The following is a 24,621-nucleotide window of genomic DNA, read 5'->3' as shown; positions in this document are numbered from 1 at the left end:
CTATACCAAGTCAGATCATTGACCCATCTAGCTCAATATTGTCGACACTGGTTGGCAGTGTATCTCTAGAAATGTATCTTGTCCGGACAGGCAAAGGTTTGGGTGTGTGGCAGGTTTCAGCAGTGGGAGGAAAAGAGCACAGGTGAGGCAGAAGGACTTAGTCTTAGAGGCTGGAAAGATAGGCATCTGACTTTCAGCCCTAAAGTGGATTCTCTGCAGATCAATCTTCCTCTAGCCATGCAACCCGCATCAATCTGTCTCGTGACCAAAACATCAGAAGTGAGCTAGGGACAAGAACGGCCAACTCCAGTCCAAATGTCTTGGGTGGTTGAGGCATGAAAGTTGCAGGAACCCCCTGTGTGCTAATACTTTTTTATTTGCAGATGTTGAGGTCTTCCCAATCCCTTGTGGCCCTGCAAGACTATCCAGTGAAGAGACTGCAAGCTGCCAAGCCAAGCCCAACTGTTTGGAGTGAATCTCTGGCCTTGTGCACCACACGCCTCTGACGCAAGCTTTTGCAAAAACAAACAACCGCTTCGATTGATAAAGAGCCCAATCAATTGTTTTCCCTTCCTGAGCCATTTGTGGTGGGTGCGCTTCTGTTCGTTTGGGCGGCTGGCAGCTAACGAGAGGCGGCTTAGTCTGTGTTTACAGTCAAGAAAGGCGAGCGGCTGGCAGGCAAGGCCCAAGTGGTGTGGCATTTACAGTAAATACTCGCAGGAGGCAGAAAGGAGAGATAAGGAGCAGAGGCCTTGCACTGCAACGCCAAAGTGTATAAAACCAAGGGCTCCGTTGCAGAGAAGGGGGGGGGGGAGGTGGAAGATGATTTATTTTGCAAAGGATATGGGCAAGAGAGCTTGACTGAGCAAGGAGGTGTCTTGTGGCAGTCAGCAATGGCTGAGAAAGTGCGCTGCTTTTTCATAAAAGATTAGCTTTTTCTGAATCTCTTAAGTCTGCACATGTTAAGATTGTTTGCATTTTTAAAAATGAAAACAATCAAACCCGTTTTCTTTTTAAAGGGAGTCGGACTGGGACTGTCCTTAAGTGCTAAGCTGCGCATGGGTGCTGTAATGCGGGACAAAAAGAAGATTTGCTTTCCTTCTCCATATGCAGGAAAAACAAGGTTTCTAATGAAATAGTCAAGGAAAAGCGCATGTGGAAACCCCGGGATTGCTGCCCCGCGCCAGTGTCAAGAAAACCCTGCAGGCACAAAGGATTTTCCTTGGAGATCTGTTGAAGACAAGTCCTTGCCATGAAACCACTCGCAGAAGAAGCTGTAGAACAATACATTCAGAATAAGGTAAGGGACATTGTGGTGGTTCGGAATTCTGTTTTCATGTTTATGAGGCAGAACCAGTGTGTTTTTTTCAGTGGGGGGGGGCGCGCAGGGGGACGCACACCCCTCAACATTTTGTGAATCTAAGTTTGGCCTCACTGAGGGACAGTATTTCAATATGAGTAGGAAAGTGAGAGTACCCCTAAACATTTTTAACAGGAAAAAAAGCACTGGGTAGAACTCTCCAGGTAAAGTACCAACTGAATGAAATTTTGGGAAGGATCAGCAAAATCTAACCCAGGAATGTCTCCTGCTCTGAAGTACCCAATCTTGGATCTACAGCAAAACCATTATGAACAAATGCAAGAGGATCTGTGGTAGTTTTTATTCTGTCTGCTGGAGCCAAACAGGGCAGATGCTCTCTATGGAGAGAGACAAACGGCTAGAATCATTTGGCGGGGGGTGGGGGGTTCCTTCAAATTTTCTTAACTGTAGGAAGTCTTTCTTCATTAACTTGTCTGCAGAGGCAGGATTCTAACGTGGAAAAGGGCAGAGTGAAAAGCCCCTCCCAGAAGCACTGCAGATCCAAGACACCTTCTGTCCACAGCTGCACTTACATTTTCAAAACACGTGGGAAATATTGTGCTGTCGCATCTAATTTGGCCCTGATTTTCTCAGTAACTACTCAAACTGGGCATTAACAGAAGGACGCTTTGGGCTTTTCCATGTTTGGGCATTATGTAGCTGTTAATCCACTTTGCCCCATCAAATTAGAGTCTACATCCACACATATTTGAATCTGTATATGAGAAGCAGCTTCATTCTTTCTCGTGTTTCCTTTTGTGTTTCCCCCCACCTGATTTCTTGATGCACACCTTGTTCTTCTTGTTTATTATATAGTCACACAAGAAATCTAATTGACTTTGACCCTACCCATGATATAATTAAGTATAGTCAACACAATGTAATAAGGGATTATCAACAAACAAAACTTCGCCCCAGTGAGAAGACACCTCTTGAGAAGGAAGGAACACTGTTCTTGTTGGTTTTTTTACAAAAATCCCCACCCTGAATTGGAGGGCAGCAAGCAACTAGAGTATATTTAAAACAGGTCTGAAAAGCATGGATGCTCCTACAGTTCATAGATGCCGGAAATTTGATATATAGGACAATAAAGATGAGTTCTGAAGCCTCTTAATGCCTAAAAATTGTAATTTATGATGTGAACTGCCGTGAGATCTACAGATGAAGGGAGGTATACAAATTCAAAATAATAATAATAATAATAATAATAATAATAATAATAATAATAATGAGCTTTCGTGTGCATGCACACTTCTTCAGATACACTGAAACAGAAGTCACCGGACCTTTCTATATAGTGAGAAGGTGGGGAGGGGTATTACTCAGAAGGGTGGTGGGAATGGGTGATTGGCAGATAGCTGCGATGAGCCTGTTGACGACTCTTAACGACTGCAATAGGTCTAACAGGAAAAAGCAAGGGGTGAGAAGGTGAAAAATGGCTTTGTCATGTATAATGAGATAAGAATCCAATGTCTTTGTTCAAACCAGGTCTCTCCATAGTTTTAAGTTTGGTGATAAGTTGCAATTCAGCAGCTTCTCTTTCCAGTCTATTTCTGAAATTCCTTTGTAATAGAACAGCTACTTTGAGATCTTGTATAGAATGTCCTGGGAGATTGAAGTGTTCTCCTACTGGTTTTTCTGTCTTGTGGTTCCTGATGTCGGATTTATGTCCGTTTATTCTTTGGCGTAAGGTCTGGCCTGTTTGTCCAATATAGAGAGCTGAAGGACACTGTTGGCATTTTATGGCATACACAATGTTAGACGATGAGCAATTAAATAGTCCCGAGATGGTATGTGTGATGTTGTTGGGGCCAGTAATGGTGTTGTCCGGGTGTATGTGGCAGCAAAGTTGGCATCTGGGTTTATTGCAGGCTCTGGTGCCAGTGTCCGTGTTAAGTCTGGTTATAGTATTATTGTGGGTTAGGAGTTGTTTAAGATTGGGGGGCTGTCTGGAGGCAATGAAAGGTCTTCCTCCCAGAGCTTGAGAAAGAGAACTGTCATTGTCCAGGAGAGGTTGTAGATCTCTGATGATGCGTTGTACTGTTTTAACTTGGGAGCTGTATGTGATGACTAGAGGTGTTCTGTTATTTTCTTTTTTGGGTCTGTCTTGCAGCAAGTTCTCTCTGGGTATCAGTCTGGCTCTGTTGATCTGTTGTCTAACTTCATCTGCTGGGTATTTTAGTTCTAAAAAGGTTTGCTGTAGATCTCTTAGGTGAGAGTCTCTGTCTGTAGAATTGGAGCAGATGCGGCTGTAACGTAGTGCCTGGCTATATACAATGGACTGTTTGGTATGTTTGGGATGGTAGCTAGAGGCATGTAGATATGTTTGTCGGTCAGTTGGTTTACGGTATAAGGTGGTGTCTATGCGCCCATCCTGTATTTTTATAGTAGTGTCCAAAAAATGTATTTCTTGCATAGATTGATTCATTGTTAGGTTGATGGTGGGGTGAAAATCATTGAATTTCTGGTGGAAGGTGTCCAGGGTCTGTTGACCATGTGTCCAGATGATAAAAATATCATCAATGTATCGCAGGTACAAGAGAGGTTTGAGTGGGTAGGAGTTTAGGAAACGTTGTTCTAAATCCGCCATGAAGATGTTGGCATACTGTGGGGCCATGCGGGTGCCCATTGCTGTGCCGCTGATCTGAAGGAACAGGTCATCACCGAATTTGAAGTTGTTGTGGGTAAGGACAAATTGGCAGAGTTTGGTAGCAAAGTCCGCTGTGGTTTTATCTGAAATGGTATTCCTTATAGCTTGTAAACCATCGTTGTGTGGGATGTTGGTATACAGAGATTCCACATCCATAGTAGCTAGTATAGTATTGTTGGGAAGATTATTTAAAGATTGTATTTTCCTCAGAAAATCTGTGGTGTCACGTACATAGCTGGGAGCACTGATGGCATATGGTTTCAGAACAGAGTCCATATAACCGGAGACACCCACTGTAATAGTGCCAATACCTGAAATGATGGGGCGTCCTGGATTTCCTGGTTTGTGTATTTTAGGTAGAAGATAGAAAGTTCCTGGTCGAGGTTCTGTTGGTGTGTTTGTGAGGATCTGTTCTTGGATGTGTGGGGGTAGCTCCTTAACAATCTTGTTCAGTTCTTTTTTGTATTCTTGTGTGGGGTCTGAGTCCAATTTTATGTAAAAGGCAGTATTGGAAAGTTGTCTGTGAGCCTCCTGAATGTAGTCAGTTTTGTTCATGATGACGACCGCTCCACCTTTGTCCGCTTCTTTAATTATAATGTCTGGGTTGTTTCTGAGATTATCTATGGCTCTCCTTTCGGCATGGTTTAGATTTTGTTGTAAGCGATGGTGTTTTCTGGTCACATCTGTTTGGATTCTGTGGCGGAAGCAGTCAATGTACAAGTCCAGTGTGGTATTGCGTCCATCAGGAGGGGTCCATGTGGAGTCCCTTTTTGTGTAACACTTTTTCGGTGGTACTTGGTGGTCAGTGTTCTGTTGGGAGGGTGGTTGTTGTTCTGCAGTGGGTTGTGAAGTTGTTGCTTGTTCTGCTTTGTCTTGTTGTTGTGTGTGTTGAAAATACTCCTTCAGGCGTAAACGGCGGAAAAATGCTTCCAAGTCCCCACAGAACTGAATCATGTCTGGGGATTTGGCAGGGCAGAATGACAGTCCACGTGAAAGGACTGATTCCTCAGCTGGGCTGAGTGCTTGCTGTGAGAGATTGACAATATTGTTGATCTTGTTTTGATTAGTAGCCTGTAGGTTGGAAAGGTTAGAGAGTTTCTTGTTTTTCTGTTTTTTCAGTAGCTCCAGTTGAGAGTGGTAAATGTTCTGTTTTTCCTTTTGGAACTCTTGCCAAGCTTGGTGGTTCCTGATAGAGTTGTCCAATACAAGGAGTTCCTCCTTTATTAGCTTCTGTTTAGAGTAGAGAACGCTGATCAGATGTTTGAGCAGCTTCTTAGAGAAAGTGCTGCATAGTTTTCTTGCATATTCAGTGGGATACGTGGATTGTAGAGGGTTCTTAATTCTAAGACCCTTGGGTATAATGTCCAGGTTCTTGCATTTAGTAAGAAAGAAGATATCAGTCTGTACCTGTGCAAGTTTCTTGGTGAGGTTGATGGACTTCCATTTCATGCGGCTCAATGTGGTGCCTTCCATAGTTCCAGTTACAGATAGGTAGCCGTGTTGGTCTGCCATGGTCAAAACAAAATAAAAAAATTCCTTCCAGTAGCACCTTAAAGACCAACTGAGTTAGTTCTAGGTATGAGCTTTCGTGTGCATGCACACTTCTTCAGATACACTGAAACAGAAGTCACCGGACCTTTCTATATAGTGAGAAGGTGGGGAGGGGTATTACTCAGAAGGGTGGTGGGAATGGGTGATTGGCAGATAGCTGCGATGAGCCTGTTGACGACTCTTAACGACTGCAATAGGTCTAACAGGAAAAAGCAAGGGGTGAGAAGGTGAAAAATGGCTTTGTCATGTATAATGAGATAAGAATCCAATGTCTTTGTTCAAACCAGGTCTCTCCATAGTTTTAAGTTTGGTGATAAGTTGCAATTCAGCAGCTTCTCTTTCCAGTCTATTTCTGAAATTCCTTTGTAATGATTCAATGATTTCAATGATTTTTTAATGATTCAATGATTTTCACCCCACCATCAACCTAACAATGAATCAATCTATGCAAGAAATACATTTTTTGGACACTACTATAAAAATACAGGATGGGCGCATAGACACCACCTTATACCGTAAACCAACTGACCGACAAACATATCTACATGCCTCTAGCTACCATCCCAAACATACCAAACAGTCCATTGTATATAGCCAGGCACTACGTTACAGCCGCATCTGCTCCAATTCTACAGACAGAGACTCTCACCTAAGAGATCTACAGCAAACCTTTTTAGAACTAAAATACCCAGCAGATGAAGTTAGACAACAGATCAACAGAGCCAGACTGATACCCAGAGAGAACTTGCTGCAAGACAGACCCAAAAAAGAAAATAACAGAACACCTCTAGTCATCACATACAGCTCCCAAGTTAAAACAGTACAACGCATCATCAGAGATCTACAACCTCTCCTGGACAATGACAGTTCTCTTTCTCAAGCTCTGGGAGGAAGACCTTTCATTGCCTCCAGACAGCCCCCCAATCTTAAACAACTCCTAACCCACAATAATACTATAACCAGACTTAACACGGACACTGGCACCAGAGCCTGCAATAAACCCAGATGCCAACTTTGCTGCCACATACACCCGGACAACACCATTACTGGCCCCAACAACATCACACATACCATCTCGGGACTATTTAATTGCTCATCGTCTAACATTGTGTATGCCATAAAATGCCAACAGTGTCCTTCAGCTCTCTATATTGGACAAACAGGCCAGACCTTACGCCAAAGAATAAACGGACATAAATCCGACATCAGGAACCACAAGACAGAAAAACCAGTAGGAGAACACTTCAATCTCCCAGGACATTCTATACAAGATCTCAAAGTAGCTGTTCTATTACAAAGGAATTTCAGAAATAGACTGGAAAGAGAAGCTGCTGAATTGCAACTTATCACCAAACTTAAAACTATGGAGAGACCTGGTTTGAACAAAGACATTGGATTCTTATCTCATTATACATGACAAAGCCATTTTTCACCTTCTCACCCCTTGCTTTTTCCTGTTAGACCTATTGCAGTCGTTAAGAGTCGTCAACAGGCTCATCGCAGCTATCTGCCAATCACCCATTCCCACCACCCTTCTGAGTAATACCCCTCCCCACCTTCTCACTATATAGAAAGGTCCGGTGACTTCTGTTTCAGTGTATCTGAAGAAGTGTGCATGCACACGAAAGCTCATACCTAGAACTAACTCAGTTGGTCTTTAAGGTGCTACTGGAAGGAATTTTTTTATTTTGTTTTGACCATGGCAGACCAACACGGCTACCTATCTGTAACTAATAATAATAATAATAATAATAATAATAATAATTTCATTGCAGCTGACACTTTCATGGGCAAAAGTCTGCTTTGTCAGGTGCATGAAGCGTAGCCTAAGTGTATAAACCTTGAGGGGGAAGGGGGGTGTCAGTTTTTTGTTCCGTTTTTACAAAAGGCCAAGCAATTCAAGTGATAGCTTTAGATGCTTCACAGTACAATGAAGAACGCAAATGAATTCAAAGATCCAGCCAAGTAAATGTAAGTTCCAGTAAATTTGGGTGTAAGTACTCATAACTGAAGACAGGAGGGCCTGGTGTGCTCTGGTCCAGGGGGTCAGGAAGAGTCGGACACGACTAAACAACAACTCAGAATTAAGCATAGGAAGCTCTGCCGTGTAAATAATACCTAAAGGGGGACCCTTTAGATATTTCCCCAACCCAAAAGATTTGGGGAGGGGATGCAAGTTCCGTTCTACAAACAGAATCCTTCCACTAGCAGAACTACTGAACTGGACAGCGCCCTCTGAACTGGAATTCCCATGCCATTTGCATCCAGACTCACATACATGGGTACCTGCACACACAGCAAGGTTCACCTAAATAATATGTCTTCCAGAAGGTCTGTGGTTAAGCTGTGGACTAGATGCCACTTGGGGGTCCCTTCCGGCAGTCGCGGAGGAAGGGGCTTTGGTACCTGGGGGCGTCCCAATGGAGTGGCACCTGCCCGAGCGATCACCCCAAGGGGGAGGCACCTGCCCACAGCGACGCCCCCCCCCCCCGGCTGGCACCTGGAGCAGACTGCCCTCCCCACCCCCTTCCTCCACCTCTGCCTTCCGGGTCTACCATTCTCTGATTCTGTACAGTCTGGAGTCCGAAACAATATAGTAGGAATGTTGGATTTTGTCTGCAGGTGGACCTGAGGCACCGAGCAGTGGCCAAAACAGTGGATGAAGTGCAAAAAATCATACAACGGCTTACCAACGAAATTAGCAACAAGGATTCTCGTTTCCAGGCGATTTCTAACTCTGGGATTCATAATGAAAACATGAAGGTAAGTGTGCATGGGGTCTTTGGCTTGAACCTGGCCTTCTCGGTTGTGGCGCCCTCCCTGTGAAACACCCTCCCATCAGATGCCAAGGAAATAAACAACTATCTGACTTTTAGAAGACATCTGAAGGCAGCCCTGTTTAGGGAAGTTTTTAATGACTGTTGTTTTAATGTATTTTTAATATTTTGTTGGAAGCCACCCAGAGTGGCTGGGGAAACCCAGCCAGATGGGTGGGGTATAAATAATAAATAAATAATTTATTTATTTATTTATTTATTTATTTATTTATTTATTTATTTATCTATTATTTATTTATTATTATTATTATTATTATTATTATTATTATTATTATTATTGGTGCACTGAGTCCACAAGCGGTTCTGGACCCTCCTCCTCATGGGATCACCATCTGTCCATTATAGACTGCAGGATTAAAGCTACACTTGCTGCCTCTGGCTTCTTGCTCTGAACTACAGTTCTGGAACCTTTAAAGGACAGTGTAAGGTCTGGGTTGTGTGGGAAGCAGTTTGTGGGCAACCCGGAGTCGTGGAATGAAGGTGTAATTCAGAACCAAAGGGCAAGCCAGAAGGCAGGATTTGAGGAGCAAGCCAGAAGGCAGGACTGATGTACAACCAAAAGATGCAGGAAGAGGCTGGAACTCAGGATGTTTTCATTGTTTCCAGTTCATAACCTCAATTCCACCTAAACATTAGGAAGAACTTCCTGACAGTAAGAGCTGTTTGACAGTGGAATTTGCTGCCAAGGAGTGTGGTGGAGTCTCCTTCTTTGGAGGTCTTTAAGCAGAGGCTTGACAACCATATGTCAGGAGTGCTCTGATGGTGTTTCCTGCTTGGCAGGGGGTTGGACTCGATGGCCCTTGGGGTCTCTTCCAACTCTATGATTCTATGATTCTATGATTCTACCCCCTGAATGGGCTTCTATTACCACTCGTATTCAGCCATCAGTTACAATCAGAGGCATACTTCCTTGCAATTATTAAAACTGGGGCTGGATCTACGCAGACCTTTTTAACGTTATTAGAACGGCATTAGATAGATTGTTCTAAAACGTCACAGGGCAGACTGGTAAATTTCAAACGTTCCTTACCTTGTTTTTGCCTGTCAAAATGCAGTTTCCCAGCTGCCAGTTCCTGGTTGCTCTGCAGCGCCCTCTGGTGTCACCTTTCAATGACGCATTATTAACGTTACAAGCAAAACGTAACATGCCCATCCATCTACATTAGGAAAATCATTCCTTAACCCTTCCTTGATGTTATAACCCGTGAGCATCCAGAGAAAGGCACAGTTTCATATTTAATGGTTGGAAGGCAGGCCGTAGGGAGAAAATGTTTCATTTCTGCAAATCAGCAACGGTTCTTGTCAACTGACTAAACTTTTTTTTGAGAGAAACTTGCCTTCGTATTTTTTTTAATTTAATGTATTTGAATCTCATTTTTCCCCCAAAGAGCTCAAAGCAGTGTACATAGTTCTTACCATTAGTAACCTTAGGTAAAGGTAAAGGGACCCCCGACCATTAGGTCCAGTCGTGACCGACTCTGGGGTTGTGGCGCTCATCTCGCTTTATTGGCCAAGGGAGCCGACGTACAGCTTCCGGCTCATGTGGCCAGCAGGACTAAGCCGCTTCTGGCGAACCAGAGCAGCGCACAGAAACGCCGTTTACCTTCCCGCCAGAGTGGTATCTATTTATCTACTTGCACTTTGACGTGCTTTCGAACTGCTAGGTTGGCAGGAGCAGGGACTGAGGAATTGGAGCTCACCCCGTCGCGGGGATTTGAACCGCCAACCTTCTGATCGGCAAGTCCTAGGCTCTGTGGTTTAACCCACAGCGCCATCCACGTCCCTTAGTAACCTTACAGCTAAGTTAACTCCAGGTGAATGCTTAGAGGGAGGGTGCAGCAAATGGTGATATCCAGGTAACACTTTAATTTATATGCATCCGTGAGAAGGGGCTGAACCTGCAGACCTCAGAATGGTGGGGGTTCTGAACAGAGGGCTTATTTAGACATCAGGCTCAGACTACTGAAACACTAGCAACATGTGAGTACGAATGATCATCATTCCCAGCCCCAGGGATCAATATGGGTAGCTGAAAATCCCAGGGACCATAGTTCTCCTTTGAAGTGCCCCTTCTACATTCCTGGCTTGGGGCTAGGCTAGTTTGACATTAACCAGCAGCCTCAGAGGTCGCTGGCAGGGTCGCCCTTGAGATGACTTATGGAAATTGGGAAACCCATCAGGTCTTGGCTAGGTGGCAAGCTGTGGGGCAGGGGGGGGGGAGGGAACGAAATGTCCCCACAAGTCTCCAGACTTTGTGGCAAGGTGAGGGGGGAGCCAACGAATGGTGGCACCATTTCTCCCTTCTCCCTCACTTTCCTCATTCCAGTTCTTGGAGGCCGATAGCCGTTTTCAGAAACGGCACTTGCAGCAAAGGGACACCGCATTTTAGTAGACTGGAGAAGGTTGTGAGGCTGCTGCCGCAAGCTGGTTTTCAGCATTGCAAAACCTTTGGAGATGACTGCAGTTCCTGCTGTCTCGCTCTCTCTGCCCTGAGTCCCCCACTCACCTCTCTTGCAGGCAGATAAGGTAGAAAGAGAGAAAGCAAAGACCCCACAAGGGAAGAAACGAGCTCAATGCCGTGTTTTCCTTGTTTCCCGAAGGATTGGACAAGGTGTGCTTCAGAGTGTTTTGAAGAAGTTCCATCTCCAGGCTGCCAAGCTGGCATCTCTTTGGATTTCATCCTGCCTAGTGATTTGCATTAACACGAGCTGCGTTTTTAGTTAGCCAACTAATTGCCTTTTACTGCATCTGTTCTGTCTACTTCTTTCCTTGCTGCCTCTCAGGATCAGCCAGCCTTACTGGCCAAGTGGTCAGCTCTGCTTCGGGGGAAGAGCCCCTTCCACCCGTCTATCCAGGTACAAACACCTTGCCTAGGTTCCCTCCGGGTCCCCTCATGTCTGCTTCCTCCCTTGATCACCACCACTCTCACTCCACCAACTACCCTAACTCACCTCTTCCCTAGCCAAGACCTCCCAAAATGTATGAAAGCACAAAGTCAGGCTTTTAAGTCACCTGCTGCCTGAGAAGTCTCACCTGAAGAAGGGGGCTTCACATTTTGTGGGCCTGCACATTTTGCTGGACGTATTCTAGTCCCTGGGCTTTACGTACCACGGAATTTGTCATCCCCACAAAAACCACATGGGACTTCTTTGCAATGGCACATGAACAATAAATTCCATCTGTACTTATGCCTTGTAATTCTCTTCTGAGGAATACCATCCTTGTTTTATTCAGACCTCTGCTGTTGTTTAAAATGGCCACTTTGCTTGCTTTTCAGTGTCCCTCCCTTTTCACTGTGCTCAAACTTCCCCAAGGATGTTAAGCCCTCAAATATTCCATAGTACTTTACTCAAACACCTGCTGTTGTTTCAAACAACCATTTCTGTTATGTACTGAAGTTCTCACCCTGGGCCAGAAGGGGGATACTGTAGATAGTTTTCACTCAGATCCACATATGCAAATAAGGGATTGAAAGTGACTTTCAGTGATTGGATAATTACAGAAAGTGGTTACTGTTGCGTTGTGGTGGAGCTCTATATAAGCAGGCTGGCTGAACCCTTCAGCTCAGTTCTGTTCTGGCCTATGAATAAGCAAGAGCTCTTTGAAGAATCGCTGTGTCGTCTGATATGTTCACCCACAACTTAACAATTTCCCTCTCAGTTCACTCAATCCCTGCTTTAATTAAAACTCTTCTGTTGTTTTCAACTGCCTCTTTTCCCCTCTCAGTCTTGCCTGCTCCTCACTCCTCTGCTGGGGCCATTGCTGTTGTGCAACCTGCCTTCACTTTTGCTTCCCTATCCCAACCTGACTTCATGCAAATCCAGGATAGTGATACGGCACTGCCAATCTTCCCGTTAGGATTGCTTGATGGCATTCTTACATTATTATTATTATATATATATAGAGAGAGAGAGATCATTTCCTCACTGTTAGCAGATGTAGTGAAGTAACCAAGGCTCCAGTACTTAACATATATACTTCTGAGTAAGCATGCTTAGGGTTGCCTTCAGCCGTGAATCAGGAAGCCTCTAATTCAGATCCGACCCATGGAAGTGTGGACAAGCCCAAAGCCTGTTCTAGTTTCCTGGCCATCCTAGCCGTTTCCCGTTCCAACCTTTCTGAATCTGTCTAGGTCTTAACACCCGGCCAGTTCCTCATCACCGTCCCCTTGCTTGGCCTGTCTGGGTACAAAGAAGGCCAGGTACGGCATTGGCGCTACTACACGACGCATGGAGCCAAGCTCCTGTCCCCTGTCAGGGACCCGGAGGAGCTGCAGCAGTGGCTGGAAGTGGAGCAGTTCTCCAAGAGCCTCCAGCAGTGGCACGAGGCAGATGTGAACATCGAGGGTGACCTCGTGCCTGCCAAGGTCCTGGCTGTCTTCCGAGAACTTGTGGAGAAAGCGATCGTCTCTCACAATCTCACAGGTGAGTTCACTGGGCCAGGTGCGAGAGGAAGTGGCTCAGGGGTTTTGGTAGCCCTTTCCCACAATCAACCACAGGCACTCATGGCCTCCCCAAACCTCGAACAGATATTTCTGCCGGGTCTACACCCAGACACCCACCCACCCACACCAGCAGAGTGGTCCTGGCCCTCATGACAGACCATACCACAAATCATCACCTCCACCTCCACCATCATCTGCATTGTGACTTGCAATGATTTCTAATGATCATAGTTTAGATCATATTCATTGTAATTAAGAGTGAATTTCTGTTTAATTATTTGCTGATGTTTTCAGAGTTTATTTTATTGCGTACTATTATATTCTAATAGATTGTTGAATATTAATTTCTTTTATATAAGCCATTCTGTTTAAGTTATATTTTGTTATGCCTTTCTGTATTGGACCAGATTATTGTAAGGGGCGTGTTCTTGATTGTTTATTTTGTTGCTGTAAACCCCCTTGTGCAAGTAAATATAAAAAGGCGGTATACAAATTAAAAGTGAAATGAAATGAAACTGCCTTTGTGACTATAGATACAGACTGGCAGAAGTATACTGTCATAAGGAATTTTTTTTTGGGGGGGGTGAGCGCTGCTAAACCCAAGAAATTAATGAATGTCAGAATCCAGCTAATATTGGGCATAGGAAGAGGAAATGCCAGCTGCAGAATTGTGCCAGGCGAGGAATCTGCTGCAGTCCAGTTTCTGCTGACAAATCCCCTTTCGATGCCCTTTCCCCCAGAGCGAGTCAGCATTTTGGAAGGCTTCAGCCCAGTGGTCCATGTTGCTGTGGAGACATCCGACGTCCAGGCTGAGGTTGAGCTGGTTCCAACGATTGAGATCCCAACTTGTTGGCCTCGGAAAATCAAGTGGCCCCGATGTTTCAAGCGCTGGCCTAGCCAGGAGAAAGTGCAATGCGTCAAGGTACCAGGCCAGGATGCGACCGTGATTTTAGCCCCAAGCCGATCTTGCAGAGAGGGGCATGTGGAGGGGTAAGAGAGCAGGATTTAGGTCAGGGGTGTTCCCAGAGTGCGGTGCGCCACACGGGTGTGACAGGAGAGGATGTATTTCTTATCACTAAAATAGTCGGTGTGGCACGGGCAAATTTTTATTCTGAAAATGTGGCCCACAATAAAATAAAATAAATGAGAACCAATGATTTAGGCCATAATGATTTGAACAGTTAAAACTAATATTCTGCTTCGGGGTTCAGAAGTAATACTGCCCCAGCCGTGGAGACGGAGCGTAGTCACTATGGCCAGTGGCCTTCGATAGCCCCCTCCTTCGTGAAATATATCTAGGTTGGCAGACGCTCCAAGGGTCCCTATTTCCCAGGGCCATTCTGGATTTAGAGAAGCTCTCCTGGTTTCTGATTTGATCCCGGAATGTCCCGCTTTTCCTGAGGATGTCCCTATTTTCATCGGAGAAATGTTGGAGGGTATGGAGTTATCCAGCCCGCAGGGTGTCTGAAGGTAATCCTGTATAGGGAAGGGTTTTAAAAAAATAATAATTAATGTTTTCTTATGTTTTTATATATGTTGGAAGCTGCCCAGAGTGGGGTATAAATAGTAAAATCATCGTTCTGGAATGGGACGTCCCTATTTTCATCGGGGAAATGTTGGAGGGTATGGGTTGGTGGCCATCGCTACTATGGAGTGAGTTCCATAGTTTATGCGCTGTGTGAAGAAGTGTTTTCTCTTATTTGTCCCGAACCTTCGAACTTCTCACTTCATTGGATGCCCACAAGCTCTTGTGTTAAGATGGGGGGACGGACTTTTCTCTGTTCTCTTTCTGTTTGCCATGCATGGAGACAGGAGTCTGGTGCCAACTGGCAGTGGAGACTTGCAGCACATTCCTGTAAGCAAGGGAAGAAAAACATGAGTCATTTTCAAATCCTCAACTTACCAGGGAGAGGTGGCCAATGTACACAACCCATAAAAGTATGAAGAGGGCACCATTTCTATATAATGCTACTAGGTTGGGGGAAGAGTGTAACTTCCAGATCCCTCTTGACCAATTGCTTTTAAGACCCTATACACTAGATCAGGGTTTCCAAACTTGTGTCTTCAGCTGTTTTTTGGACTACCACTCCCATCATCCCTAGCTAGCAGGGCCAGTGGTCAGGGATGATGGGAATTGTAGTCCAAAAACAGCTGGAGGCCCAAGTTTGGGAAAACCTGCTCTAGACAGTGTCTTCTCCCATATTTTCCCTTTCGGCTGCTAAAATATGCCTAGTGTTTTATTAATCTGGACCAGTTAAAAACTATGGTGGCACGTGAAAGGCCGTTTATGTTCTCTTCTCCGGATATGCATCCAGCCTCCTCTCACTGGAGAGTCCCCAAAGCCCAAGCCTTAACACAGCTTCTAGATATCCTGTTGTTGTTGTTGTTGTTGTTGTTGTTGTTGTTGTTGTTGTTAATAATAATAATAATAATAATAATAATAATAATAATAATAATAATTTATTTATACCCTGCCGTCCCCGGCCAGAGCCAGGCTCCGGGCGGCTAACACCAGTAAAATTACAATAAAAACATAATAGGGAGGAAAATACCAATTTAAAATACAGGTTAAAATGCAATTTAAAATGCAGTCTCATTTTAAAAGTAGCCCATAAATCAAAACCATAAGGGGAGGGAAACATAAGGGTCAGACGGAGTCCAAACCAAAGGCCAGGCGGAACAGCTCCGTCTTGCAGGCCCTGCGTAAAGATGTCAAGTCCCACAGGGCCCTAGTCTCTTGTGACAGAGCTTTCCACCAAGTCGGGGCCACTACTGAAAAGGCCCTGGCCCTAGTTGAGACCAGTCTAACCACCTTGCGACTTGGGACCTCCAAAGTGTTGTCATTTGTGGGCCTTAAGGTCCTCTGCGGGGCATACCAGGAGAGGCGGTCCCGTAGGTAGCTATCCCATTGAAGGCAATGGGATAAGCATGTAAACGTTGCTTTTAATTTAGCATATTTTAATATATTTTATTTGCATAATTCTGTGCCTTTCAATCTGTTTCAGAGTATTAGTAAGCACCCTGGACCCTTGGGATAATTGATGGATTGAAACAATGCAAAGGCTGCTCCTATGGAGCTGCTCAACCAATCTCTCAGCTGTGGGGGGGGGCTCTGCCTTCTCTCCCCCGTCTTTTCCTTCCCCAACTTGCTCTGCTTCTTTTCTGCAGTCTTTTGGCTTTGACCTCCTGGCCTCTTCCAACTACCACTGGTACCTGAGCTTCGCGAGAGCTGAGCACATCCTGATGCAGGGACTCGACGAGGACGGCGGTTGCCGCATGATGTGCTTCCGGGTTATGAGGCAGATGAAGGAAGATGTCTGGTGTGCAGGAAACAAGCCAGTCCTCACAGCCTTCCACCTGCAGGTGTGTGCGCAGCCAGTGAGGCATTGGGAAGGGGGGAGAGATCTGTACCCCAAAACAAGAGGAGGTGTTTTGGAGGACTGGCTCCTTAACGCTTCTTCATTGCCTGTGGTTTGCTAAGGGCAAAAGGCAGCTGACTCTCTCTTCTCCACACCACAGGATCCTACTGGGTGGGGAAGGAGGTGAGGAAAAGGTTGTGTTGGAAAGAGAGAGGAAATGGGTAGAGTCTGCCATTTTCTGCTCTGGCTCCATCCACCATTGACCTCTGACAGAGTAGTCCCAACGGAATCTGACACTTGACAGAAAAACATAGCTGTCAACTGTCCCTTATTTGGTGGGAAAGACCCTTATCCCAGCGCTGTGTTCTGCTGCTGTCCCTTATTGATGATGTCTCTTAAATTTCCCAGGTTTCAAAGGAAGCAGCTCCTCTCCCTCCCTCCCTGCTGGCCAGGGAGGAGGGAGGCTCCAACTGTGTTGCTTGGCAGCGTTGCTCACCCAATAAGGAGTCTAAGAACGACTGGGGGGTGGAGCTTGCATGCCTTGTGCCGATCAAATCGGACGTGTTGCCTGGGGACTTGCCTTTGCTCAGCGCTTCCCAGCGGAGAGGTAACGGTGGTTTTCCTCCTTGCTGCATCCCCTTTGCCGGGTTGCTGCGCTGTGGGAACCACCGCTTGAGGCTTTGTTTGGATGCTGGTTGACTAAAATCCCTTATTTTGGCTGCTGATCCCTTATTTTCGAGCCTGCTGGTCCCTTATTTTCAAATCTGTAAGTTGGCAGCTATGCAGAAAAAGGGTTTTCCACCCTTGACTCGGACCGGATGCCATTATTAAGAAGGCCGTCTAATTCACTTGTGCTAGCAAGCCCCCATGTTCTCTCTTCTAGATGGGACACTTTCTGCAGACCCACACAGGGCCAAACATTACACAATAGGCTTGTGTGATGGAGACACCAGCTGTGGTGCTTCTAAACGTTCTGGTATGTTGCTAGGCTTTCAGTTCTGGAAACAACTCCATATAAACATGAAGATATACTATGTAGGCCAGACACTAGCACTTGCCAGAGACGTGCTAGTGAGTTGCAGGGAAATCATTTTTGGCCCAGATTTTGTGTTTGTGATATTTGGGGGGTGGGAAATGGTCTTGCCCAGGCTTCCTCATCCTCGGCCCTCCAGATGTTTTGAGACTACAATTCCCATCATCCCTGACCATTGGTCCTGCTAGCTAGGGATCATGAGAGGTGTAGGCCAAAAACATTTGAAGGGCCGAGCTTGAGGAAGCCTGGTCTTGCCCTTTGTTTTTCTGGCAACCAGGCCCAAGCCAAACCCCCCAGGCTGTTGTCTGTCCCCCCCCCCCCGGTATACCGGAAACCCCAAATTCTCCTGGGTATCAGGGGTTCCAACTTCAGCAACAAATGCATCAGGCAGAAGAAGATGCAGCTGGCACCTTACTTTTCATGCCAGAGCAACAGTGAGCTTCACTAAGAAAGCTGTAGCATTTCTAAACTACAGTGGCGCCTTGCTTCTCAAACTTAATCCATTCCGGAAGTCCGTTCCAAAACCAAAGCGTTCCAAAACCAAGATGCACTTTCCCACAGAAAGTAATGCAAAATGGATTAATCCATTCCAGACTTTTAAAAACAACCCCTCAAACAGCAATTTAACATGACTTTTACTATCTAACAAGACCATTGATCCATAAAATGAAAGCAATAAACAATGTACTGCAGTCACACAATCAGTCAATCACTAGCTGAACTGGGTTCCACACACTCACAAAAGCAAAACAAAAAGAGCCGCAAAATCAAAAACGCAAAATAAATAGAAAAAACAGAAGGACCTCAGCGCAACACTCAAAACGGAAGTGTGGCACTCAAAAGCATTCGCAAACCGGAACACTTACTTCCGGGTTTGCAGAGTTTGGGTTCCAAGTTGTTTGAGTACCAAGGCGTTTGAGAACCAAAGTACCACTGTATTTACTTTTAAAAAATATTTATTTACTGTATTTATTATTAATGTCGCAATATATATATGAAATATTTACATAGTGATACATATACATTATATTTGTAAATTCGCATTTTCACATTTCATTATGTACCAACATTTATCCATTTCTTTTTTTGCTGCTTATTTCTTGCCTGTGCGTGACTTCCTTGTTATTATTTTGTAACTTTATTATGGAGATTGTATTTTTGTATCTTAATAATTAAGCATTTATTCTTATATATCTGCTTGACTTAACTTTGTACCACCGTATTGACTTCAAGCCTGGGAGCCATCCCATGTAGACCGTATCCCAGCCACCCCACCCCCCATACTTCCTGTGTTGCTGAATTCCATCTATTGCACCTCATTTGTGTCTTCTGCAGATGGTGCTTTTCTGGACGTGCGAGAAGTACCCTCGCTCCAAGGACTGGTCCTGCTTCCGCAAAGGCTTCCTGCGCATGGTGCGCAAGTTGCACAAATGTGTGAGCCAGCACTTCCTGAAGCATTACTTCATCAAAGGCACCAACCTGCTGAAGTATGCCAACACCAACGACCTGGATATGGTAGCGGGCAAGCTGGCTGTCTTCTTGGAGAACCCAACACTTCCTCTGGACTGAGAGAGATGGACAAGCAGACTCCTCAGCCAGGTTTTGCCCTCTTCCTTAGTTCCTCCGTGTGGTGAGTAGTGAGGATAGAGGCAAACGGACCGGCATCTGGGAGCAAACTCTTCTGTCTTCTGCCTCTCCGTGATTAGTTTGCTTTTGAGTCTGGAGCCAGCCAGCCTCTTTCGCAGAAACTCAGCCTGTGGAGAGTGGATGGGCAGAGGGCTGCCCACTTCTGTTTTGTACCTTCTCTAGGTGGGCTAAGCTCGAAAGCAGTTTGCCATATTTGGATCCAGCAAAATTGGGGTGAAAGATAAAGGACTGTTGTGCATTTATCAATGCGCTAAAAAGTTGGGGAGCATCTTGAAAAATCTGATGGGGTATGTGTGTGTCTCAGAGTCCTAGATCTGTTGGTGAATGAACCTTACTTGTTGGTTGCTAAATACCTCCATTGCTTCTTTTGGTTTTCCTTCCTTCTTGCCCCCAAAGGTTACCTTCTCTTGTTTTTAGGAATAGCCAATGTCTGACTGCATGGACAGCAGGAAAGAAATATAAATGAAAGGAGCACCATCATCATAAATGCATCTGGGCAATGCATGCAACTGGATCCGAGTCAGAAAGCCTGCCAGTTATGATCTTGTCTGGAAGCTAGTGGCATGCGTTGCTCGTTTGAGTTTGTGTTCGCAGAGAGCGCAATATCTGCCAAATGTAACATGGGATGTAGCCCTCAGGTGTGTGAATGAGAAGACAGGCTTCCAATGTTTGGTGCTACCTTTCTTCCTGCCATGTTGCCAGCTTTCCTGCAGTGGCATTCAGAAGTGGTCCTGACTGCGAAGGGATACTTATTTTTCTGTGCAATGTTCAGGGTTTTTTTAATCAGAGACCCTTTAAGGGTTCAGTAGAGCACATTCTAGAATAAAATGTTCTTACCTCAATTAGTTACACTTGTGGACAGCCGGTGGCATGAATAAACAGTGGTCAAGGTTTTAAAAAAAATATACAGGACTCTCAACAGCTCAGGCTTTTTCTTACAACCGGAATACATCCATCCGCCACACTGTCCCACTGTCCCCATTGCATGAAGCTGTCGTCTGGCCAATCACTGGACTGCTTCCAATTGGGGAAAAAAAACTAAGTGACATGGTAAAATATGACATGGCAAGGGTCGTTGAAAGCTGCATCTAGACATAGTGCTTTCATGTCTTTCAGGTGAAATGTAAATCTCTTCCACGTGCACAAGACACTTAAATGCAATTTTTGAATTTTGCTTAGAGTGCAAAAGTACACAAAGGTGGGCCTGAAATTAGAGTCAGAGGTGCTCAGTTTTTTTTGTGAGGGGCATAGGAAAGTTTCTCTGGGTGGGTTTAAATGGTGGGGGGAATGTTACCTGGGTGGGTTTCTGTGGGTCAGCATGGTTTTGGGGGAAGGTTTGTGTGGGTGGGTTTGGTTTTTTGGAAAATGAGCCGTATCTCAAATCTTGAAATGGCTGGCGACTGCTCTGCTAGAGAGAGGGGAAAGGAGGCAAGGAGGACAAGAAGAAGAAGATGTGTTTAGTTCAGTGTGTTTAGGACTTGTTCCAGTAGGGGATAAGAGCTAAGGGCTTTTGCCAAAGGCTTTGTAGAAAGGGGCTTTGAAAGTGGAGACAGCATCACGTGCGTAGAGTTGTACCTTGGAAGCCAAACAGAATCCGTTCCAGAAGTCCGCTCGACTTCCAAAAGGTTCGACTTCCAAGGCGTAGCTTCCGATTGGCTGCAGGAGGTTCCTGCAGCCAATTGGAGGCCACGGAAGCCCCGCCAGACGTTCAGCTTCCAAAAGAACGTTCGCAAATCGGAACACTCACTTTCAGGTTTGCGGCGTTTGGGAGCCAAAACGTTCGACTGCTAAGGCCTTCGTCAACCAAGGTACAACTGTATTTTGAGAGGAAACATCAGGTACCAGAGGCAAGATATAAATATCCCTCATTTCAGACCCAGTGTGACTCCAAAGTGATTCTTATTCCTGAAAGTTTGATCTGGCAAACTCTCACACAGCATTTCGTCTGGCAACCCTGTCAAAGTCACAAAACATTGCCCTGCCTTCAGTAGCCACCAGATGGTGGCCGTGTCTTTGCATTCTTGGTGCCCTGGCAGAAAGCAAAACTCCTGCTACTGACGTCAAGCGATAAAATCACACACGGTACAAATATTGAAATGCAATTTGAAAGGGAAGGGGTGTGCTAAAGGGGAAGCAGTGGCGGAGCCCCCCCCCCCCAAACAACCAGAAAGCTGGAGGGGAGAGCTTCAGGGCCGGACAAGGTCACCCAAATTAAGGCATGGCTTGTATCAGAAGCACAGCTTAAGAAAGACTCCTTCACAAGTCACCGTTTCATGGAAAGAGCCGAAATGAGGGTCATGGCTGAGCTCTTGATCTGAACCGCTCTTTCAGACTCATCTGTCTATTTCAGTTATTAGGCCTCCTGGTTTGCTCCCAAGGCCTCTTCTCAGCTGCAATGGTACAGGAATTGTTGCACCCCAAGCGCCGTGACATATTAGCCTGGAAAGTGGGACTAGCATCATTTGGACCCAAGGGGGCTTCTGAAAGGAAGATTCCGCTCTGACAAACGTGGCTTCAGCTCACTCATCTCCTCAAACCAAAAAGTACACACGTCCCCCCTTACTTCTTGTTTCCATTTTTGGCAAGGACGGCCATGAAAGGCTACAGATCTTAGGGAGAAGCAGCTCATTTCCCTCGGTCTGAGGGGTTGTTTCCCCACTCAAAACTGCCCTGAGCAAAATCCACATTCTGCTGGTCGAAATGCAGTTGTGGGGAAGGGAGTTGACTTGAAAAATGCCTGCCCTCCCTCCATCTGCAGCTTCCTGGGGCTGGTCTTTTAATCAATAATAAAAGTGGGAAAGGCTATACAGGTGGGTTTCCAAAAAAGGGAATGGGAAAGTCCAGCTCTCACTGTGGTGCTAATCCTGTGCCCAGGCTGTGCAGCAAACAACAGTTTTCAGGGCACATCTTATTTTTATGGTTGTAAGTTGTTTTAAGTTTTTAATATGGTTTTGATGCCATAACCCATCCTAGAACCTTAGCTTGAAGGGCAGGGAATAAATCAACAATGATGATGATAATAATAATAATAGCAGAATGAAAATCCAGGATTAGACCTGGTTTTACAGACAGGGTGACTTCTTTTGCCTTCAAGTTTCCATGTAACGGGCGACCTCCTTGAGAGGGAGTGATCCACCCTCATCTCTAACAGTGTGCCAAAAAGAATCCAAAACTTGTGCTTAGGAACCTTTTAAGTAATATGCATTGTGCATAACAGCAAATGTCCTGTGTGTCATATTATTCTTAGTGCAATATGTGTATATTGACTGCAACAGTCTTTTTTCCCCAGCGAGCACTGACAGTGAGGAGTGAGATGGCACTGGAATGGAAACATTTCTAGTAATACGCATTGTGTCCAATAACAAATGTCTTGTGTGTCGTATTATTATTACTGTCATCATCATCATTATTATCAGTGCAATATTTGTGTATTTACTGCAATGGTTCCCCCCCCCCCAAGCAGGGCACGAGATGGCATGAAGGCAAGAACGCAGGTGGGTTAGGAGCCCTGGGGACAGAGGGGGGGGGAGAGGGAGGGAGAGCAGGGCTCTCTATCCACAGTCTCTTGCCCCTTTAAAGAGTTTGCTTTACCAGGAGAGACTAGAAGTGTGCCTTCTCTAGGATTTAAAACCTGAAATCCCGAAGAGACCATAGGATGTGCTTGAGCTCCAGCTGCACAAAATGGCAGGCGTGTGTCAGCTGAGAAGTCCCTGAAGAGGCCGGATAACTCAGGCTAGAACTGATTTGTATGCAGATATGTCCTTATTTCGCCTCTGGCAGCTCCTGCTTTGGCATTGCTAATAATTACTTGCTTCTTCCATAACTCCCCCAACCTGGCCTTGCATTCCTGGCCACCTGTAACTTACATGCAAAGTGGTTTGGTGCCTGAGTATTTTTATACCGCCCCTTCCTCCAGACAGGACACCAGTTGCATTTCCTTCTGGTTTTACTCTCTTATTTATTTTACAGTGAAATGGCCTTACTTTGTTATAAAAAGGGGGAGGGGGAAGCAAGCAGTTGACCTCTCCTCAAGGACAGACAGAAATTGACTTAATTAAGAGGCGATTCTGAACTTTCCCTTGAACCAGGCTGAACCCACAAAGAGGAAGCTGCAGGTCTGGCATTGAAATGGCACAATATTCTTTTTTAAAGGGTCACATATCAGGTCAGAAAAAGCACAACGGTTTGACAGCAAAGTTCTGTGGGCTCCATAAAAACACAGCAAAAAAAGGATTGCAAGGGCTAACTTGGAAGCAATTTGTAAACCTTAAGGGGTGTGTTATATATCATTAATTTCATCTTGAAAATGTGCCCCCTCCCATATAATTCCCATAAACTGAACCATGCTTCCATATGAGAGATGGGGAGGGAGGAAGACAGATGAGTTAGTTGAAGGCTTGCACAAAATAATATGCCACCCAGTTAGGTTTGCCAGATCGGTAGCATCCCAGACCTCTGAGATTTAAGGGTCCAAACTTTAGGCCTACAAATGATTTCACCAGGGCAGCCCTTGGGGATTCCCCCCACCCTTTGTGTTCCGTCCCACCACTGAGCCCCGGAGATGGAGGTTAATTGGGAGAGGGGAGAATGGAGCAGATGAAGGCAGGACCCCCTCCCCCCCAGTCTATGCAATAATTTGCAGCTGGATCCTGCCAGACCGAATCTTGCAAGCTGCATGCAGAGCCTGATTGATTGATAGAGATAGAGATAGATGATAGATAGATAGATAGATAGATAGATAGATAGATAGATAGATAGATAGATATAGATGATAGATAGATAGATAGATAGATAGATAGATAGATAGATAGATAGATAGATAGATAGATAGATATAGATTAGATAGATAGATATAGATAGATAGATAGATAGATATAGATTAGATAGATAGAGATAGATAGATGATAGAGATAGATGATAGATAGATAGATAGATAGATAGATAGATAGATAGATAGATAGATGATAGATAGATAGATAGATAGATAGATAGATAGATAGATGATAGATAGATAGATGATAGATAGATAGATAGATAGATAGATAGATAGATAGATAGATAGATAGATAGATATAGATAGATAGATGGCCCAGAATTAAGTTTAAGATATTAACAGACGCGAAAGAAAGAGGGGGCTTTGCCCTGCCAGATTTAAAGTTGTACTATGAAGCCGCAGCTTTCTGCTGGCTAAAAGACTGGCTACTTCTCGAAGACACTGACGTACTGGACCTGGAAGGTTTTAACAATGCTTTTGGTTGGCATGCATACTTATGGTATGACAAGGTTAAGATCAATAAGGCCTTTAAGAACCATATTGTCAGGAAAGCAGTGTTTAATGTCTGGACAAAATACAAAGACTTATTGGAAAATAAAACTCCAAGGTGGCTTTCACCTCTGGAAGCTAAGGCCCGAAAAAGACCCAATATGGAGGCCAAATGGCCAAAATATTGGGAAATATTAGAAAAAGATGGAGACAATTGGAAATTGCAGAGTTTGGAGAAAATGAAGGACAAAGTGCGAGACTGGTTACATTATGCTCAGATTAAAGAAGTTTTTAAAAATGACAAAAAGTTAGGTTTCCAGGTGGAGAAATCGAAGTTAGAAACAGAATTGTTAGAACCAAAGACTAAGGTACTATCTAGAATGTATAACTTGCTGTTAAAATGGAACACACAAGACGAAATGGTTAAATCGGCTATGATAAAGTGGGCACAGGACATTGGGCATAACATTATGTTCG

The 24,621-nt window shown here is 44.9% G+C and overlaps 1 protein-coding gene across 4 annotated transcripts; it reads left to right on the top strand.

Moving 5' to 3' along the window:
* On the top strand, window positions 1-19,726 carry MAB21L3 (mab-21 like 3). 4 transcript variants are annotated; one of them, XM_081845447.1, is made up of 8 exons: window positions 1-142; window positions 384-692; window positions 1,114-1,300; window positions 8,184-8,324; window positions 12,531-12,822; window positions 13,583-13,764; window positions 16,011-16,205; window positions 18,570-19,726. In XM_081845447.1, the coding sequence occupies exons 3-8, from the start codon at window positions 1,253-1,255 to the stop codon at window positions 18,801-18,803; spliced, it is 1,092 nt and encodes a 363-aa protein (XP_081701573.1). In that variant the 5' UTR covers window positions 1-142; window positions 384-692; window positions 1,114-1,252; the 3' UTR covers window positions 18,804-19,726. The 4 variants fall into 4 exon arrangements, with proteins under 4 accessions (XP_081701573.1, XP_081701574.1, XP_081701575.1 ...); XM_081845448.1 differs by lacking the exon at window positions 1-142 and having other exon boundaries at window positions 319-587; XM_081845449.1 differs by lacking the exons at window positions 1-142; window positions 384-692 and adding an exon at window positions 750-772.
* The last annotated feature ends 4,895 nt before the right edge of the window (window positions 19,727-24,621 follow it).

The sequence above is a fragment of the Podarcis erhardii genome (assembly GCF_964252035.2).
Source record: "Podarcis erhardii genome assembly, chromosome: 17".
Classification (NCBI taxonomy): domain Eukaryota; kingdom Metazoa; phylum Chordata; class Lepidosauria; order Squamata; family Lacertidae; genus Podarcis; species Podarcis erhardii.
The sequence above is the reverse complement of the archived record's forward strand: the minus strand, read 5'-3'. Positions and strand labels throughout refer to the sequence as shown.

What these genes read in the sequence shown, in the direction of transcription:
- MAB21L3 (XM_081845450.1), top strand. Translation starts at nt 1,253, where the DNA reads ATGAAACCACTCGCAGAAGAAGCTGTAGAACAATACATTCAGAATAAG. An exon ending in CGTCTCTCACAATCTCACAG is followed by an intron (nt 12,823 to 13,582) that starts GTGAGTTCACTG and finishes CCTTTCCCCCAG; the next exon opens with AGCGAGTCAGCATTTTGGAA. An exon ending in TCACAGCCTTCCACCTGCAG is followed by an intron (nt 16,206 to 18,569) that starts GTGTGTGCGCAG and finishes TGTCTTCTGCAG; the next exon opens with ATGGTGCTTTTCTGGACGTG.